The sequence below is a fragment of the Electrophorus electricus genome, chromosome 17 (genome assembly GCF_041902795.1).
Source record: "Electrophorus electricus isolate QZ-2024a chromosome 17, ASM4190279v1, whole genome shotgun sequence".
In the NCBI taxonomy this organism is placed as follows: Eukaryota; Metazoa; Chordata; class Actinopteri; order Gymnotiformes; family Gymnotidae; genus Electrophorus; species Electrophorus electricus.
This window is the reverse complement of record NC_137513.1, coordinates 16999353-17021025: the sequence shown is the minus strand read 5'-3', so window position 1 is coordinate 17021025 and position 21673 is coordinate 16999353. Positions and strand designations below refer to the sequence as shown.

General features: G+C 36.7%; 1 protein-coding gene and 3 pseudogenes across 2 annotated transcripts in view; 3 read left to right on the top strand and 1 right to left on the bottom strand.

Annotated features, from left to right (window-relative positions):
• Positions 1–905: 905 nt before the first annotated feature.
• On the top strand, positions 906–2722 carry LOC113587888 (ribonuclease inhibitor-like; annotated as a pseudogene).
• Positions 2723–6497: 3775 nt separating this feature from the next.
• Positions 6498–11662, top strand: LOC145643310 (NLR family CARD domain-containing protein 3-like; annotated as a pseudogene). Its single transcript, XR_014117950.1, has 3 exons — positions 6498–6572; positions 8520–10066; positions 11497–11662. The product of XR_014117950.1 is annotated as an NLR family CARD domain-containing protein 3-like (transcript).
• A 598-nt stretch (positions 11663–12260) lies between these two features.
• Positions 12261–14325, top strand: LOC113587894 (ribonuclease inhibitor-like; annotated as a pseudogene).
• A 4807-nt stretch (positions 14326–19132) lies between these two features.
• epha4l (eph receptor A4, like) overlaps positions 19133–21673 on the bottom strand; it is a 32937-nt gene continuing 30396 nt past the window's right edge. Inside the window, exons 16-18 of the mRNA XM_081699994.1 lie at positions 21377–21538; positions 20443–21271; positions 19133–20312 (exon numbers count right to left, since the gene is read on the bottom strand). Coding sequence (XP_081556120.1) covers positions 21157–21271; positions 21377–21538 — 277 coding nt within the window. The 3' untranslated portion in view covers positions 19133–20312; positions 20443–21156. The remainder of the gene's footprint in view (positions 20313–20442; positions 21272–21376; positions 21539–21673) is intronic.

The window sequence follows — 21673 nt, the reverse complement described above, 5'->3', positions numbered from 1 at the left end:
ATGTGTAAGATTTTATTAATTTTATTTAGATTGCATGAATTCCATAGCTTAAATGCATGTTGCATTGTTCTTCCAGGCTTGGTAACGTCACAATTAAAAGTTGTGCTGCACTACCTGTTGCTCGACCATAAAAAACTTTGACCTCAGTAACAATAATGTGCTAGACTCAGGATTGAGGTTGCTTTGTACTGGATTTCAGTGCTCTCCAGAAACAATGAGGTAAGATTCATACTAAGTTTTGCCAACTCAATTTAGACTAAATGTCATTATACCATAGGTATTGGTTATTGATGAATATAGCACTGTAAATCAAATGGACTTATAAATATATGAATATTAAATGTAATGTAGTATTGATTAATCTCTCTTGTGATGAAATGGTGAATATTTTGTTTCTTTGCCTGCAGGGATGATTGCCTTGCTATCACATAAGAGTGCTGCAATTTTCTATCTTCAGTCTTGAGTATAAACCCCTCTTGTAACACACAGCTGGTGTGTGATAGTGCATTACAATTGCTTTTCAAATTAGTAAAGACAATTCTTCAGAAATATGGTATGAATTATTTTTCTGGACTGAATAACCAAAAACACAATTTCATACTGAAGATTTTTTATAAATGAAAAAGAGATTCCATTTTCAGTTGTAAATTGACTACTTTGAGATACTTTATACAATCATTAGGCAAAAGAGTATTTTGACCATATCATGATCACAGAACCATCAAATGTTTTGTTGCAAATATTTAAAGGTGTTGAGAAAAAAAAGACGCATATTAACTGCCAAAGATTTGATAAGAATCAAATGTGAAGTGACCAGGAACCCATTATCCTCCAGTGCTGTCATATTCCAGAACTGCAACCTACCTGGAGTGCACAAAAGTACAAGGTTTTCAGTACTCAGAGACATGGCCAAGGTAAGGAAAGCTGAAACCCGACCACCACTGAATGTGACATAAGGTGAAACATCCAAACTGAGCCAAGAAATATCTGAAGACAGATTTTTCAAAGGTTTTAGGGACTGATGAGATGATAATGACTCTTGGTGGACCAGATGGATGGGCCCGTGACTGGATCAGTAACGGCAACAAAACTCTACTTAGATGCCAGCAAGGTGAAGGTGGGGTACTGCTATGGGCTGGTATTATTAAAGATAAGCTAGTTGGACCTTTTCAGGTGGAAGATGGACTCAAATTCAACTCCAAAACCTACTGCCAGTTTTTAGAAGACAAATTCTTCAGGCAGTGGTACAGGAAAAAGTCTTCATCTTTCAAGACCATGATTTTTATGCAGGACAATGCTCCATCACATGCATCATAGTACTCCACTACATGGCTTGCCAGGCTTGCCAGATGAAAGAATAATGACATGGCTCCCTTCATCACCTGACCTAAACCTAATTCTGGTTTGAGGTTTTTATTAACATTTTGGATTGACCAAGAGCACTGTAGTTGATCAAAAATAAAATAAATCCTCAAAAATACAACTTGCCTAATAATTGTGCACACAGTAGGATATTTGAGTGCACATACTGTGGGATAAGGCTTGACTGATAATAGAATGGAAGGTCCCATAGAAAATAAAATGTCATGCCCGAATTGAACATCTTATTTTAGCTCATGATATTCATATATTTCTTTTTTTCAGGTTGAGTAATTGTGGTGTTACAGCTGAGGGGTGTGGCTTTCTGGCTCCAGTCCTGAGTTCAAAGTCCTCCCACCTGAGGGAACTGGACCTGAGCAAGAACAACATAGGAGACTCTGCAGTCAAAGTGCTTTCTATTGCTTTAAAGAGAGCTCCATGTAAACTAGAGACACCAATGTGAGATATATTTAGTAATTATAGTATAAAATAAAATGATATAATAGTGTCTAAATTTTATTGCAGTATAAGTTTAGGAACAGTATTGATTGCATGTAAAATGTAAGTATTCCTGTATAAATTCTGTTTGCAGGATCAATAACTGTAACCTAACAGATCAGAGCTGTACAGAACTAGCATCAATGCTACATGTGTATTTACATCTGAAAACACTATCTAACAATGAGCTAGGAGATTCAGGAGTGAAGCTGCTTGCTACTGGACTGGAGAATCCCCACTGTAAACTTGAGATACTGATGTGAGCTCATTCAGCATATTCAGAACCTAGATTACTCATCCAGTAACTGCATTGTGAATATTTTAAACAAAGCTATTTCGAGAGAAAACTCATTTTGATGTTTTCTTAACAGTTGTCCCCAAAATAGCTGGAATAAAAACCTTTTCTTTCTACCTTTACAGACTTTCAAACTGTCAGGTTGAAGATGAAGGTTTTGTGTCTCTTGCCTCAGCTTTGAAGTCAGACCCTTATCACCTGTGAGGTCTGGATTTGTGCAACAACAGACCAGGAGATGCAGGAGTGAAGAAACTCTTTGCTGTTCTAGAGAGGACACACTGCAAACTTGACATGTTCAAGTAATTACTGTGATCAGAGATGCTATATATAACTGCAATATTTTGGTCAAATGAATATCGATGCAAAGTAAAAAAAATATAATTTTATTTGTCTTGTAGGTTAAGCAAGTGCGATATTAGAGAGAAAGGCTGTGAAGCTCTGGCCTCAGTACTCAGCTCAGAGTTTTCACATCTGATAGACCTGGACCTGAAAGAGAATGACCTCAACGATTCAGAAATGAAGCTACTCTGTGTTACACTGTGGAGGCCTCACAGTACACTTAAACTCTAAGGTAAAAATTCCGGTTTTAACTTTCCAAATTATTGTTCTTACAAATTAATTTATTGCATTTTTGAGCAGAGTAAAATAAAATAAAATGGCTTATTTGTGCAGGCTGTCCAATTGGTGTACTGCAAATGATGTCATTGCTCTGGTTGAAGCCATGATGTCCTATTTTGACATCTGTAAGAACTTTGCTGCATAATGACATTAGAGACTGTGGAATATGCTGAATATGCTCTCTGGCATTTAAGATTAAAATGGTACAAACAGAGAAATGTAAAGTGATTGAAATTTGAAGCACATAAGATCATGGTTAAACTCATAAATATATCTTCTTCAGAAGCTGGTTCAACATATACTGCCACCCACTGAACTTTAACGAAAAGAGGACACTGTCATATCTAATCTGAACAAAACATTACCAATCTCCCTGTTATAGTGTGTTATATATTCTGTTGTGTTTTTATTTGTTTCTTTTTCGCATTGTGTTGTTAATCACTTTGTAACTTAGGTTTAGTCATACTAAGATGTATTATTGCCTAATGTTATATTGAGTAAAAACAGTATGTAATAATAAAGAATATTTAATATTTCATAATATGTAATTCACCTATCACCTAATTTCTCCTCTTATGTATGTTTTAAACAGTTGTTCTATTGGCCTTTGATGTTTATATCCTAGCAAACATTACTAGATGTAAATATTATCTATACCAATTGTGGTAAACCAAGCAGACTACATAATATATTGCTATGTCCTATTATGGCAAACTGACTTATGAAAGAAGAAGAAAACAAGAAATTGCTTACCTAAGAGCATATATTATAGCCAGGAGGATTTTTGAAGTAATTTTGAGTAATCACATCTACCTCAAAAAGCAATGTTTTTATATCATAAAGACTTTATTCCCTTCAGATAAATGATTCATGAATTACTTACATATGGCTAAATAAAAGGTAAAGTTCATTGTATTTAAACACTTAATTTACCACTATTGCAGTTATATCATATATAACACTTTATTAAAAAGTAACAAAAAATGGCCATAATGCAAAGAATGAATAACATAATTATTAATAATAATGTTTAGTTGGAGTAAGTGTCAACAATTAATAACATGGAATGAGAAAGTGAGAAAAGGTTTATCAACCATTTGGAATAGCCTGTATTTCTGCATGAATGGCTCCTGAAATGTGATCTGGTCCTCATTTAGATCATAATAATAATTAAAGTCTTATTTAACAAATATACACCATACAGTGCCTTTTTTTAACAAACAGAATAGTCAAACAGGTAAACAGTTATTTTAGATCAGTGTCATTTTGTAAATCACATATAGACACTCTGGGCTTCATTTATTTTGATATCCTGATACAACTTGGAAATTCACTGGATCCCCATCAGCACCCGTAATGAAGAATTCAAGGTGATTGAGAGTCCCGACTGCTGCAATACCAAGAGTCCTGCAACCCAAAGGTCTCCCAAGCTGATATTGATCTCAGGACAGAAGTGGAGGGCAGCAGAGGCCATGGATGTTGCTTAGTGGTGGCTAAGGTACAGCAAAGTGGTGGATGTAGTTGGACTAGTGGAAGTGCTAGCTTGGCTAGCAGCACTACACCTCATTATGACAAGACCCAGGGGAACAACAGGACGTTGCTTATACATGATGAGCTGCAAGCTTCAGTCAAGGAGAATCGAGTCAGCAGAACAGTTGGAATGCGGCAGCAAGGAGCCTGAATAAGATGGGAGCAATTGGTGGGGTGCCAAGTTTCATGGACCAAGCTTTGGAAAGCCTAGCCACATCGAATAAAACTCCTAATCCAGTCTGTCTACAATTTTCTGTCAAGCCCATCCAACTTGTTCTGCTGGGGGAAGGTGCTCTCTGTGCTTGAAGAATGGGGCAATGGAACATATTCTCTGGGGCTGTTCATCAGCCCTGAACAAGAGGCACTATTGATGGTACCATGACTAAGCCCCGCAGGCCTTAGTCTGCAGACACTATCAGCAGTGGCATCATCCACTGATTTCTAATATTTTTATACTCTCCTGAATTGAAAACATCAAAAGAAAGTAAGATTTGCAGCACTTTGCAGACACTAATCTACTCAAAGACTTACATACTTGCTTACTATCTCTTTGGAAAACATATCCATATCTTGGTCCAAATTGATTGGACTCCACTGTACTCTACTGTATGGACATTTTAAAGCCCTTCCAGAGACAGGATTAAGATGCATGAACACAGACAAAGCAAGATACACACTGAGATTTTAATACAAGAAGCCTGTGAAGAGAACACAGCAGTGCAGTGATGGGGGAAATCTTGGGGAGATTGAAACAAGATATAGAACTGCATTCTGGATCATTTGCAAGGATTTAAGGCCTGTGCGGAAAGACCCGTCAGAAGCAGCTGAATGGCCTGGGATATGGCTGAATCCTCCTGATATTGTACTGGAGAATCCAGTCAGGATTGAAAACGCAGGTGAAAACGGGCTTTCTGGAAATAATTGTCTTATTATGGCTGTCACACATGATGAGGTGTCTACCAGGCATGCTGAGATGAGAGTCAAAATGTGAGTGTCTGAGAAAGAGAAAAAGATCATGAGTTGTGTGTCATCAGTATAACTGTGGTAAGAGAAGCCATGTGAAGATATTACCTCCCCAAAAGAGTGGTATAAGGGGGATATAGATCTTCTTCACATCACCATGTCAGTAGCAAGAGGCTAGTGGCATTGTGAATGATATCTGGGATTCACTGTGAAGACAATATTGTTTGTGTGGGAGTGAGTGAGGGCCTGTGGTCATGACTACATGTATGTCTATAATAAGGTGTTAGAAGATTCACTGATGAGCTGATGGCTCCTTTCAGACCTGCACACAATGCTTCTTAAACCATTCAGAAAGCAGGAAAGAGAGTGAGCAGGACAGAGAGAGAGACAGGAAATGAAAATGATGGACAGAGAATGCTAGTTGGACTAGAGTAATGTGTTTCTGTTATTTATAGTCTTCAAATATATTCATAGGTCCTCTCACACACAAACACACACACACACACATTTTTCTTTTGCTTTCCCAGTCTATATTTGGAGCGGCTGACCCTGAAAACATGGTATATGACACTGGTATAGATAATTAAGGTAATTACTGATCACAGTTCAAAATATGTTGAAAATGGAGAAACTGTGACAATTTAGTTGTGTACAAGTCTTTATAAAAGTCTGTATAATCACAGAAGATGAATGAAGCAACAAGCCATTTTTAGTTAAAAGTGTTATGAGTAGAAACAAACTTTTTGAAAGTGTTCACCTGAATTAGAAACACACACTGCACTTCACACACTATCCTTCATTATAGTTGTAACGGTGAGCGGTAAGGAGGCGGACGCATGTGCGGAGAAGAACGAGATTTATTAGGAACAAATCCAGAGTCAGCATCGTTGTAACAGTCCAGGGTCAAATTGCCAACATGGAGAGTCCTAGAATATGTGCTAAGCTGAACGAAACAAAAGTGCACGAAGACAAACACGGGATGCAGGCTACAACAACAACAACTTCACTAACACAGGGCTTAAATACATGATCTAATGAACACTAAACAAGACACAGGTGCAAATCATAAGGAAACTAAGGAACGGAACCATAAAGACATGGACGCTAGGGGGTGGCCAATCATGACAATAGTATTCAGATCAGGAGGAAGTTGCAAAACTATGCAAGACCTTTGGTTCATAACAAAAGGGAATGCCTTCTGTTGTTATCTGCCATAAACGGGAACCTCACCAGGGAGAGAACACTTCAACTGCAGAAGACACTTTTGCAGTTCATGCACCAGGAAGGCGTGTGAATCTCTCAATATATGGTGAGTTCTGCTGAACATGGTGCAAAAAGTCACATAATGTATCTGAGGGACAGTTATAGAAACACTGATATTTAAGATACTTCAAGCTTATAATAAGATGTAATATATGTAAAGCACTTTAATTTGCCACTGTGTATGAAAAGTGCTATGCAAATAAAGGTGCCTTGGCTTGTAAAAGTGTCTATGGGCAGTGTATATAGTGAAGTTGTTAAATATATTACAAATCTATTGTTTGATTTAATCATTTTTTTATATTGAATCATCTATATATAAAAGTATTCAAACCAATTCTGTGTTGTAAGTTTGTAATTATATGTGAATTTATGTTTTAAAAGTGGAATGCATAAATGTAATGTTTAAAAGAGCAACCGTTGTCCCGTATTAACCAAGTGAACTGGTTAATACGGTCTGGGTACATTTAGTTTTATTTCTTTTTCCCTTATGTAGTTAATGATTCCTTTTAGTTCTATCTTCTTTTGCCTCTGAGTGAGAACTGTTCAAATACATACCATATCAAATGGATTGAAAAAGAACAATCTAGACCCACAGAGTCGGGGCCCTGTTGGTGGAGCATAAGGGTGAGTTTTTTTTTGTGTAAAAGGAAAAACCAACAGGCATTATAGACATCTATATATTCAAAGAAATGACACAAAATGCAAATGGAATTCACTTTCTAATGACATGTAATGCACTATGTTGTGAATTCATATAAAGCATTATATTAAATTGAATGTTTTACTATTTTTGAATCATTGTGTTGACATCATAAACCAGTACTGAACATGAAGTATTCAGAACAGTTCATCGTGAACTGTCCTTCACATTTAGGATGTTTAGATTTCACATTTTATTCATTTGTATTTCTGAGCACAGTTTTGAGACAAGTTAGACTAGCAAATAAATAAAAGTGAACTAGTGTAAGGCTTTGTTGTTGCTCACATATTCCTCGTGGTAGGGATTTTTGTTAGATTTTTTGTTTGTTTGAGCCCATAAATGTGCACCTGACATAGAAGGGTAAAGAATGAAAGTTCCAAGCCTAACACATACTTTTATTAACTCAGTGAGCATTCCCTTTTAGTTAAGGTGTCTTGAGATACTAGAGATACAAAAGAGAAATAGATGTAGAGCTTAGCCTAACTTGGTGGTACAGAACCAGTGTACTTAGAGGGACACGTGTAGCCCAATTAAGTAGCTTGGATAAAATAAGCAATTTGGAGATTATGGGAATTTAATGTAATTCTGGTGATTGTTTGGATGGGTTATAGGTAGTGGGTATGAGTTGACATAGAAAATGCATATGGGTTTTCATGTAAGAAGCTAAAAAATGGTGCCTAGCCTTCTGAAAGGCAATTTGAATACCTACTAATCTAAACCATCTTGTCTTTCTCACATTCAATATATTATGTGAAATAGCTGCCCATTAGATTGTCATTAAACCTTTAAAACAATATATATAACAAAGTAACAATATTACAGTGTTATGACAGTTTAAAATGAAAAGATCCATTATATAAATGCCTAAATATTGCATCTCTGAAGAGTGAAACACCTTTGAATGCCAGTGAGCTATATATAATGTTAAGGACTTGATTTAAAGATAATTATATGTAACTGATTTTTATTACATTTAAACATGATTCTAGTTTTAATAATAAGATTTAATTTATTTGTTTAATCTTATTCCAATTCTTTTCACATCCAATTATTAAATATTAAATGAATAATAGTGTATTTGTATGTTGATTTATGTTGATTTCTGGTCCAAAAGAGCCCATGAAAAAATCTTTCTAGACACTGATGTGAATGTAACTGGGAACACTGGAGAAGCACAGTAATCAACAGAGAACATATAATGAGAATACTTGATTTCTCCTGAATTTCTACCTATGATTAAATGATCCAAAATATAATGTGAACATTTTTTTCAAATTTATTATAATTTTACAGATATGGCTCAGGCCATCCAGAAACACACCAAACTCTACATCACTGAAGATGTAAATCAGGCACTCAGTCATCAGCATGAGGTGGATCAAATTCAGACAGCACTTAAGGGATTAACAGGGGACACATCAATTAACTGCTATGATATTTTTAAGCCCCTACCTCGACAAGACAAACCCATCAGAGTTGCACTAACAAACGGTGTGGCTGGCATTGGAAAGACTCTCTGTGCAGAAGTTCATTCTGGACTGGGCTGAAGGCAAAGCAAGTCAGGATGTCCACTTCAGATTTCCTCTTCCTTTCAGGGAACTGAATTTGCTGAGGGATAAAAAATACAGTTCACAAATTCTTCTTCAGCATTTGTTTTGTAACATATGAAAAACCATTCTTTTATATTCATTTTTGATGGTCTAGATCAGATGTCGGCTTAATTTAGATTTTCAGAGTGATTCAACAAAGGCCACCTCAGTAGATGTCCTGTTGACAAACCTCATCAAGGGGAATCTGCTTCCCTCTGCACACATCTGGATTACCTCTCGACCAGCATCAGCTAACCACATCCCCATTGAAAATGTTGATCATGTAACAGATGTTCAAGGATTCGGTGATCCACAGAAGGAAGAGTACTTCAGGAAGAGAATCAGTGATCAAAGTCTGGCCAACAAAATCATCACCTACCTACGTTATGTGCTATATCCCAGTATTCTGTTGGATTGCAGCCACCAGTGGTTGACTTTGTGTTGGAGAAGACCCCGAAGAGTTTAATTCAGATAAACTCACATGCTTCCTTGTCACACAGATCAACACAACAAAAACAAAATACTCTGGAAACAAAAACACAAATAAGGAATTGATTTTCAAGCTTGGAAAGCTGGCCTTTGAGCAGCTTGAAAGAGACAATCTGATCTTTTATGTGGAAGACCTTAGAGAGTGTGGTATTGATGTCAGAGAGGCTCTGGACTGCGCATACAGATCTTTAGAGAGGATTTTGGGCTTTTCCATAGGAAAGTCTACATCTTTGTGCACTTGAGCATTCAGGGACATCTTGCAGCTCTCTATGACCCTCTGCAGGCAAGTCCTGTGTCATTGTCAAGTTTGCACAAAAGCACAATTGATAAAGTCCATGACAGTAAGACTGGTCATCTGGATCTCTTTCTTTGTTTTCTCATGAGAATCTCATTGGGGATAAAGCAGAGCCTTCTACAAGACCTATTGGTACAAATAAAAACCAGTCTCAATGAAATACAAGAAACAGTTGAAAGAGAGTTGAATTAGAGAATCAGAGAGGAAATATGTGGTGAAATGTGTGTCAAATTCTTCAACTGTCTCATAGAACTTAATCACAGTTCTCTTATGGAAGAAATCCAAAGATTCTTGAATAAAGCACACTTGCATGAGCGTGGTCTCTCCAGTGAACTTTGGTCAGTGGTAGTTTTTATATTACTCACATCAGATGAGAAGATGGATGTGTTTGAACTTGTTAAATATAGAAGAACAGACAAAACTCTTCTACGTTTGCTTCCAGTGATGATATTTTCGACAAATGCCAGGTAAATATGTGATTTAGCGATTTTCATCTAACATTCTCTCTAAACCTATGCCTAGACAAAGAAAATCCATTGGTGATTCACTGTTGTCACTGCAAGTTAGTCCAAGAGTAAGCTTAGTTAGTCTATGTTCATGAAACTGAACAAACAAAAATGTTTAAGAATTACCAGTCATTGCATTAATATATGGGGCTTGTGTCTGAGCTGTTTCACCCTCCTGTGATATTCGAATGGAAGACGGTGCTTTGCTGAACAATGTTACTGTTGCATTTTACATGTTCTTTTGTATGTAGAGGTGCTTCTGCCACCAGTCTCCTTTTGGGAGTGTGAAATGCATGTTTGATTAGAAAATGAATTTGATTGCTCCTGTTGTAAATTTTATTCCGATGAATTTCTTGGGTGTCCTAGAAGTGTGATTCAAGATCATTTTCCACATGTCTACTGGTGCCAATTTGTTGTTACATTTTCTTGTAAATATTGTAAATAAAAAAAAAAAACAGGCCTCCATCCAATCACACATCCTTTGTCCAAAGATATGCCTGCTTAGAGCTTAGCCTATCTGCCTTTATGAAGTTCGCATATGCAAAATAACTGACAGGCAAGGAGGACCACCTATGTGTACATGCCTACATTTCTGCTGTTCCCCATTTTTTGACATTTTCTTTTGACATAAATAGTTGTACATAAGCAAATCAAAAACAGACACACACATGGACACATACACACAAATACACACAAAACTTGGTGAATATGTTCTCCACTCATAATAAAGCAATCAATTTGAATAGTACTCAAATCCATTTAATTTTACAAACTTTAAACTCCTAGAGATTTTAAAAAAAAGAGTGCAAAAACAATATTTTCCTTAACGTGCATGAATAGTATAGAGCATAATACCTATTTCCAGGTCCAGCCTACTCGAATTCTCCTTTCTTGCAGCTGGCTGGTTATACCCTAAAGATGTGCAGCTTAAAGCTGCAGTAATTGGTTTCTCATTTATCAGACAGCCCATGAAGAAGTCAAGCATCTCCCTTCAATCCAATGCCCTCTAAAAGATATGCATGCTTAGTGCTTACCCTACCTCCCTATATCCTGTGTGCATATGGAAAATAACTGACAGGCAGGGAGGACATTTCTTGGACAGAATAGTCACATTCATCACACTTTTTCTCATGGCAATTATTGTAGTGATAGTTACCAGGATGTGAAGCCAAAGTGTTCTTAAAATAAATCAATACAGCTTTAAAGGAGGAACATGTTTTGATAAAGTTGATATAGAAATGGACAGGTAAAGAATACCAGTGAAAACAATGACAAAAAAGCTGTTTAGAATTTCTTTTTTAATTCATTTTTTTAATGAATTTTATTTCGATTGCATGAATAATATAGCTTGAATGGTGAAATGGTGAAATGTTCCATAATAATTCTTCCAGGCTCAGTAACTGTAACATCACAGTTAAAAGTTGTGTGGCACTAGCTGTAGTTTTCTCTGGCTTGCCGATCATAAAAGACCTGGACCTCAGTATCAATGATAGGCAAGATTCAGGATTGAGCTTGCTTTGTACCGGATTCCAGTACTCGCCAGAAACAATAAGGTAAGTTTCTCACTAAGTCAAGTCAACTCAGTTTAGAATAAAAATCATTATACCACAAGTAGTGGTTAATGATAAATATAGCAACGTAAATGGACTTATAAATGTATTAATATAAAATGTAATATAGTATTAGTTCAACTATCCTGTGATGAAATGGTGAATATTTTATTATTGTGTCTGCAAGGAGGAGTCCTGTAATTTGCTGTCTTCAGTCCTGGGTATAAACCCCCCACCCCCCGTAGCAAAGAGCTGGTGCAGGACAGGGCATTACAATTGCTTTTCAAAATATTAAAGAAGATTATTCAGAAATATTGCATGTATGATTTTCCTGGATTGCATAAACTTGCATAAGCTAAGGTAGTTAAATATTATTAATAGATTTTAATGTGAATTTAACTTAACAAATGCATCTACATTCCGTACACACAGTTTCATACAAATATTTTTTATAAGTAAAAAGAGATCCCATTATCAGATGTAAAGTGACTCCATTCTGGCACTTTATAATGTATAGTGGATTAAGACTGGAATGGTCTATTATGAATGGACCTGATGAAAGTATTACATGCTATAATTTAACATGTGTCTTATGTTATCTCATGATGTTCATATATGTTTTCTGCAAGCTGAGTAGCTGTAGTGTTACAGTTGAGGGGTGTGGCTTTCTGGCTCCAGTCCTGAGTTCAAAGTCCTCTCACCTGAGGGAACTGGCCCTTGAAAGTACAGCATAGGAGATTCAGGAGTCAAAGTGCTTTCTAATGCTTTAATGAGAGCTTCATGTAAACTAGAGACACTAATGTGAGATATCTTTAGTAATTGTGTATTAGTCAGTTATAGTTAGGGCGTTATGAGTGTTACTTGAGATGAACCAAATTTAGCCTATCAATGTATTGTTGTTTGTTCTTTGAACCTTGATATAGTTTGGTTACTCCCATATAAATTTGATTTTTCTCAGGTTGAATAACTAACCTAACAGCAGATTGCTATGCAGGGCTGGGCTCAGCACTGTATGAAATTTCAAACCTGAAAATACTGTCACTGTGTAACAATGAGCTACAAGATGCAGGAATGAAGCTGCTTGCTTCTGGACTAAATAGTGAAGACTGTAAACTTGAGACACTAATGTAAGATCATGAAACATAATTAAAGTTAGATTGTTTATTCAGTAATTGTATGTAAATGTAAATGAAAGTATTTGTATGTAAATGTAAATGAAAGCACTTTGGGGAGATAATTAAAATATGCTCAGTTTGTTAATTTTGTTGTTTTGTTAATCACAACCCTTAGAATTACTGGAATAAAGATATTTTTTTCATTCTTACTTCATAGGCTTTCATATTGCAAGGTCAGAATAGAAGGTTTTGAATCTCTTGCATTAGCTCTGAGGTCAAACCCCTCTTACCTTAGAGTACTGAATCTAGGCAAGAATTATCCAGAAAGTTTAGGATTGAAGCTACTCTTTATTGTTCTAGAGAACACTGTGGAACATTGCGGACTCGAGACACTAAAGTTAGTAACATGATCAATTATCATACTTTATGCTTTATATTTTACAGTTATTTTGGAAGTTGTATGAATATTAGTCAATGTAGTGTAAAATGTAACTTTTTATGTTTGTCCTATAGGCTAAATGAGTGCGACATTACAGAGAAAAGCTTTGCTGCTCTGACCTAATTTCTCAGCAAAGAGTCTTCATGTCTGCATGAGCTGGACCTGAGTGCTAATGACCTTGAGGGTTCAGGAGCAAGACTGATTTCTGATGTACTGGGGGGATCTCAATGTAAAGTTCATCTATAAAATGTATATAAATGTGGTTTGAATTGCTTAAAGAGTCATTGCACAAGGTCTACTATTAGATAGCCAGTTATCTTCAGGTGACATACCAAACTAAGGTATAGCTCCCTTGAGCTCCCGGGTCAATTTTTTAATTTTGTGAATTGGCATCAAAGTATATTATTAGATGGCTAGTTATAATCAGGTGGCATTACCAAGCTAAGTCAAAATCAAATAAAATCAAATTCATTTATATAACTTTTTAAATTTTTTATTTACAACAGATGCCGTCATAAAGCAGCTTTACAAATGTCCAAGTTCAAGCCCCTATGTGCAAGCCAAGTGGCAAGGAAAATCTCCCTAGAGCATGAGGAAGAAACCAAGACTCAAAGGGGGGGGGGGGGGGGGGCATCCTCCTCTGGTTGTCATTGGTCACCACAATAGTAACAATTTTAAGAGAAAAATAAATGAATAGATTATTAGACCATGTATGAGGGTGTGTAAATTAGGGAAAGATGGACTCTGGGAGATATAGCTATGGCAGCATAGCTAAAAGCAGAGAGAGCCAGAAGAAACCACAGGCATGAGGGCACCCTGGGACATCTGCACTCCACCATTCTTAGTAAACAAACTTGAGTGACAAAAGAGAGATGCAGTGACAACATCATAACATCCCAGTTTACCCTAACTCTCAATGTCCATGGACCCCCAGATCTACACCTAAGATGGGAAGTAGTTAATAAAATGCCTGACTGTACAATAGGTTTTCAGCATAGCCTTAAAGGCTCTGCCCCCTGCGGTGGATTTTCTTATTCTTGGTAAAGGGCCTTCACTTTTTGATCTAAGCAGATGTGGTGGGTTGTAATGCACTAGGAGTTCTCTAAGGTGCTGTGAAGCAAGACCATTCAGTAAAACTGAAATACTCATCTGTGTTTGTATTTATCTGGTGTTTATACAAGGAATTTCTCTGCTGACATTAGAGATTTATTTGTAGCCCTTTCCAGTCTTCAGCCTCAAGCTGAAGTTGAGACTCAAGCTTTCTGAGAAACTTTGAAATCTCTTTTTTACACTTCTCAAATCATATTGCATATAGGAGGTGTGATAGCACCTTTATAACAGTTTGCAGATCAAACTAAAGAAGTAAAGAACAAAAACAGAGAGAAAAGTAATCTCTCAAGGCTTTGAGGTGGCTAGAATGGCTCATTGTGAAGCAATGCGGAGGTGTACCTGAAGGTTCGAAAAAGGGACAAGGCTCTCAAGCAACAGATGAGTATGATGATTAATCGGGAGGTGATCAGAAATGAGGGAGTGGTGCCTGGGCTATAATAGTACATTTTTAGGGAATAAACTCTCATCTGAGTTTATGGACTCTGTCTGTCAGTTGACTCCATTTGCCCCTTTTCAAGAGGTTATCATACTAAATATTTCCATACCTTTTGCAGTATGTAGTCATCGTTGTCACTTATTTGTTAAATACACCTATGACGATGTTATGTAATGTGTGGTGTTTGATACGCAAGTGTTGTTAGTTATACTTAAGTCATCCATTTTACAAAGGCCATTTGTCATTCTGCTATGCAACTACTCCCAAACAGGTCAGTGCCTCCTGGCACAGTAGGGATTAAATGTCTTTCCCAAAGGCAACCAGAGGAGCATGGGATGAAGATGATGTTTGTAGTCATCATTTCCTATGTTTGCTATTCTGACTCGCATTAAGATCACATCATATTTTTGAAGCCATTTTCACAGAAAGCTAAATACAAAACTTTTTTTCTCCACAAATTATTGTTCATACACTACCTGGCCAAAAAAAGGTCACAAACTCACATGCCTTTAGGTTTAATTATGATACATTCACTGTGGCATCATTTCCACAAGCTTCTGCAATGTCACAACACTTATTTCTGTCCAGAGTTGCATTAATGTTTCCCCAATATCTTGTATTGATGATGGTAGATTTGGACCACTGCGCAAAGTCTTCTCCAGCACATCCCAAAGATTCTCAATGGGGTTCAGGTCTGGAGTCTGTGGCGGCCAATCCATGTGTGAAAATGATGTCTCATGCTCCCTGAACCACTCTTTTACAATTTGAACCCGATGAATCCTGGCATTGTCATCTTGGAATATGCCCGTGCCATCAGAGAAGAAAAAATCCATTGATAGAATAATCTGGTTGTTCAGTATATTCAGGTAGTCAGTTGACCTCATTATTTGGGCACATAATGTTGCTAAACCTAGACCTTACCAAATGCAGCAACCCCAGATCATAGCACTGCCCCCACAGGCTTGTACGGTAGGCACTAGGCATGATGGGTGCATCACTTCAGCCACCTCTCTTCTTACCCTGATGTGCCCATCACTCTGGAACAAGGTACATTTGGACTCATCAGACCACATGACCTTCTACCATTTCTCCAGAGTCCAAGCTTTATGCTCCCTGGCAAATTGAAGCCATTTTTTTTTCACCATTAAATATATCACTGAGTTCTACTGTTGTTTTTCTACGACTTGATTTCACCACACGTGTAAGTGATCGCTGATCACAATCATTCAAGATTTTTTTTCGAGCACATTCCTTCCTTGAAGATAATGTTTCCCCACTATCCTTCCACTTTTTAATAATGCGTGGACAGTTCTTAACTCAAGTTTAGTAGTTTTGGCAATCTCCTTTTCTCTGCTTGATGAATGCCAATAATTTGACCCTTCTGAAACAGATTAACATCTTTTCCACGACCACAGGATGTGTCTTTCGACATGGTTGTTTAACAAATAAGAAGCTACTCACTGCATCAGTTAGGGTTAAATAACTTGTTGCCAGCTGAAACATAATCACCCATGCAGTAATTAGCCAATGGGAGGCTCTTACCTATTTGCTTAGTTAAATCCAGGGGGTGACCTTTTTATGGCCAGGTAGTGTATAAGTAATTAAAAATGTATTTACAAAAGACATTAGTGTATAAGTACAAAGCCGAGTTTTTGCAACATAAAATAGTTCTTCCTCCTCCTTCAAGTAGTAACTAGCTAATATCAAGTTAATGAACTAATATCAGGTTGATGAACATTTTTTAAGCAGGCAGTCCAAAAAATCCAGCAGGAGTCAGGTGAGGACAGCAATCAACACCAGTAAGAATATTTAAGAACTAAAGATACTGAAATAATAGGTAAAAGTAATCTGTATTCACAGCTCTGGTCAGTGATTGTATTCTTATTACTAACATCAGAAGAAATTTGAATGTGTTTGACCTTTGCAAATGTGGCAGATCTGATTTAGTTTCCAGGCTCTGTGACTGTGACATCACAATAAAAGGTTATACTGTCCCAGTGAAATGTTGTGAAGTACTTTTCCTGGCTCTCCACTATATTTCACCAATGAGGGAAGTGGTCCACAGCCACAACAATGTGCAAAACTGGAGTGACGCTTCACTGTACTGAAATACAATACCAAGCTGTAGGAAAAAAAAAAAAGTATGCTTCTCTTAATAAATGCAGATATTTGCATTCATTAAACTCACATATTCACAAATGTGCCTACTGTTTCAGGCAACAGAAAATCTACTCTATAAAAAATAGTACATTAAATTTACTATTCTTTCAAAGAATAAATGAATGAAAATTGGAACTGTTCAGACTCTTCTCTCAGTAGGCTGAGTAACTGTGGTGTTACAGCTGAGTAACTGTGGTGTTACAGCTGAGTAACCGTGGTGTTACAGCTGAGTAACTGGTGTTACAGCTGAGTAACTGTGGTGTTACAGCTGAGTAACCGTGGTGTTACAGCTGAGTAACCGTGGTGTTACAGCTGAGGGCTGTGGCTTTCTGACTGCAGTCCTTTCACACCTGAGGGAACTGGATCTGTGCCAGAACAACACAGAAGACTCAGGAGTCAAAGGGCTTTCTAATGCTTTAAAGAGAGCTTCATGCAAACTAGAAACACTAAAGTGATTTATAGTAAGGACATTATGAGTGTCAATTGGGATAAACCATATGTAGCCTATCAATTTACTGAATGTCAATTAAACCTTGATAAAGTTTGGCTATTCCCATATAAATCTTTTTTTTTTTTTTTTTTTTTTTTTTAGATAGAACTATAACCTAACAGCAGAGAGCTGGGCAGTACTGGGTTCAGCACTGTATCCAAATTCAAGCCTGAAAACACTGTAACTGTAACAATGAGCTATGAGAAGCAGGAGTGAAGCTGCTTGCTACTGGACTGGAGAATCCAAACTGTAAACCTGATACTACTAATTTACGTGCAATTTATCTAAGAATTTGTAAAAAATGGAATTTAAATTGACATGAATTACTCAAAACAATGCTAAACTTGGATTAAAATGAACCACCTTAAGGACCTAGCTATCTTCTTCTGTTTAATATCCTTCAATTTGGTTTCTCTATGGTATGCCAGATAAAACAGAGAATTACTAGAATGAAATAATCCCACAATGAACTATAATGCCTTTTACAGCCATTTCATCTCTAGCATCAGTTCTGAGATCAATCCTTTCTCACCTGAAACTTTTGGATCTGACCATAAATCAACCAGTAGTTTCAATAGTAAAGCTCTTATGAGAACCCACTGCAGACTTCAGATGCTAAAGTAAGTTAGTATTTTGATGAGTGACCACATTTCTTAATTTCTAAAGTATTTTACACACACATATTGGTCAGTAAGTTGAATATCATACAATGTAAATTAAAAAGCAGTCTTTCATGGTTTTCTGTCCTATAAATGAGTATGACAACACTAAGTAAAGTGGTGTAGCTCTGAACTCAGTTCTCAGTATGAGTTTTCATACATTAGAGAGTTAGTGGCTTCAAGGATTCATGAGTGAAGCTGCTTTCTGTGGGACTGGGGAAATACACAGGTTTGAAAGCGTCCAACTCTTTACTGTATCAATTCATAGATTAGATTACCTATTCTGAAATAATACTGAAAATGTTGAAAATCTTGGCCATCTTTCTATCTTCTAGTTATTTACTTTGACTTTTTGCAATTAGCTCTTTTAGTGACACCACAATGATGTAAGAGCTTGGTAAAACGTGCAGAAATACACTCCCCACATGCTTTAGAAACACCTACCTTGCACCTACACTCACCTATTAAGTAATTAGCCACTTAATAAAGTAACCAGGCCCATTGTATAAATGTATAATTACAGACTGTAGCCCAACTGTTGTCAGAGTTCAACAGCCACCCTCTACCCTGTTTGTCACTGGGAAGTACGTCACTCAACTCTTTGGGTGGCAGACCATTCTCAACACATCATTAACACTGACATGATAGTGACCTGGCTGGGCATAATAAATTGGTACAAGTTGATCAAGCATAGCAGAGGTCTTTATACATGTCCGTGATGCTGTTGAGTGCAGAGTGGCTTGCCAGCAACTATCCACTGAATACCTGACAAGCGATAAACAAAAACAAACAAACAACCTCTTTGGGCAGGCTGCTGAAATTTATTGTTGCAGAAGATGATGTCTCTGCTCTGTCTGAAGCCCTCGGGACAAGTCCTTCACATCTGCTGCATTATGACATTATAAATCCTGGGATCTGCTCTCTGGCACCATGGATTGCACATGATTTAAACTACAATAGAACCACAGAAAGTTTTTTTAACTTGTAAAGCTGTTCTCGAGGTGCTGGTTATATTAAGACGTCTTTTTAAAGTCTTGTCTGTGAACATTAATCAGAAATCCACACTGCTTCTTTATTTTTACCTTTATTTTACAAACTAGATACAAAATTTCATAAATAAAACTCATAAGTTACATGTACCTAAATTCATCCATAACATGGAAAAACAAAAGGAAGAGAAACATTTCGAGCTAGATGAATAAATCACATACTGGAAGCGTGCGCCTAAGGAGTGTTATTGCATTATGCTGGGTTACGGTCAGTGTTGTTCATTTTAATAGAAAATACCACATTTATATAATACATTCAGTTCTCCTTTCACATTTGCATATTGTTGAAAAGAGATTTTCCATTGGCATTTCACAAAATATGTTTATCTTGCAGCAAAGCAATACTGTTTAATGTACATATATATATATATATATATATATATATATATATATATATATATATATATATATATATATATATATATATATATATATGTGTGTAAACTGTTTAGTGCATCCTTAGTGAGGGCCTTGAAATACACTAACCTGTCCAATTCCAGTCAAGAACTAGGCTTAATCTTTGTGAACACCTTTTAAGGCAAACTGGCTTATAAAATATATGATTTAGTGGGCAAACTTACCAAAACAAGTTGGATTGATGAAATTACTTAAACGCTGGATGGAAACACCTGAAAGGGTTTGTGAAATAGCTAACTTGTTGAGGAACAATTTTTCATAAACATATCAAGGGCACTGGGGATTTTGATGTGATTTTATCTACATCACTTTTAAGGAGCATATAAATGGACTTTTTGGAATTCTAATTTTGGCCCTCAAAAACTCAAAGAATCCTCCTTACAAAGAGTCACCATATTAAGAACTGATTTTGTTCTAATTTTTAGGTTTAAGTACATGTTTTTATATTGCAGCCCCGCTCTTATTCCAATGGGGACATTTACCTCTAAAACCTATTAACTATAAATGCCAAGACCAGCACACTGTTGCTATAAAATCAAATCAGTTCTTTTAGGTACATTTTAAACTGAATGAATAAATGTGAACTGAGAATCTCCTTTCAAGTGTTTCGACTTTAACCTTCATATGTCTTTGGAAAAACAATGTATAACATTTGTAGATGTCCACTGGTGAATTACAGTGTAATAGCAAGATGATAATTGATGATTTCTCAGAACGTCTCACTGTAGTCTCATCACTGAACAATATGGAGCCAGAGGAAACTCTTTAAACGTGGCATAATGCTGCAAGAAAGGGAAATAAATATAAAAAATTAAACAGAGAGACAACTGCTTAGGAATTTCTTTCTGTACATAATTCTTACTAAGAAACTGAAGTAAAAGTAGACTCTAGTCACTTCAGAGCTCAGCATACCTGTATTCACCTGTCCTAGTGAGCTGCATATTGCCTGTTTGTTCATGGATGAACTTGTAATGTTTTTGAAATGATGACCATGCTTTCTAAAAACAGTACTCAAAAGTCCAGGAGACGAAAAGTCAATTACATATATTAAATCAAATTATTTGCATCCTGAGTCACATACTCCAGTAGAAATTAAATTTTGAATTTGATGGAGCAAGCGAACAGAGGAATTACTTGTATCCATTGACAAGTGTGCCATTCAGATGATGACCTGAGGGGGTGATGTTGCTTTCCTTTCTCAAACAAAACCAAAAAAAAAATAAAAAAATTCAGCACTCAAAAGGAATGCACCTCACAGTCTAAATCACACCTTGGCAGTCTCTAGAGCCAGTGGCAGATTCAGAGAAGTGTCAACATCCAGAATCTATATCAGTATCTTTTTCTGCATCTCATAAGCCTCAAGAGGTTCAGTAACCAGCTTTCAGTATTGGCAATAGGCCACATGAGAAATCCTCAGCTGCAAAGGACCTGCAAGGAAGTTCAGGCATAGACAAGTGCCAATTCTCCAGGAGATGCAGGGTAGTCCATGGAAAAGTTACACTATTCCACTGTCTTCTGTCCTGTCCATATCGATTTTAAAGTGCATGAATAAGTAAAGTATCATATCCATTCCTCATATTGTCATTCATGTTGGGTTGAAAAGTGAGTTTTATTCCCTGCCACAGATCAGACGGGAACCTTTCTCTCTTGCATTTGTTGTATTCCCGATCGGATTTCTTGGAGACCACTCAGGATTTTCTTCTGATGTGTGCTGGATGAAATTCTGATTTTGGCCAAATCTCTGTAAAGACCAATAAAAAAAATTAGAAAAAATGTGTGTGTGTGTGTGTGTGTGTGTGTGTGTGTGTGTGTATTTGTGTTTGTGTGTGCATGTAATAATACTCACTCTTGATTCATGTATATAATACTCTCCAAGTTGCTATATCCACCTGTAATGAAGTTTTCTCTGTATTTTTCCAGACCTATAGTCTTCAGCCATTCCTCCACTGTACCAAGCAAGAGGGACTGTTCTACAGGGGGGGTGTGGTTTAGCATGGATGGGCGTGGCCTGTAAGCAAATGGCTCATTATCAGAAAGCAATAAAAAAAAAAACTACACTATGCTACTTTGGTGAAAATGTGTGCTTATGTGATTTTTCATGTCCTCACTATGCAGTAATGTCACAGCACGGCCCCCTCCTCCA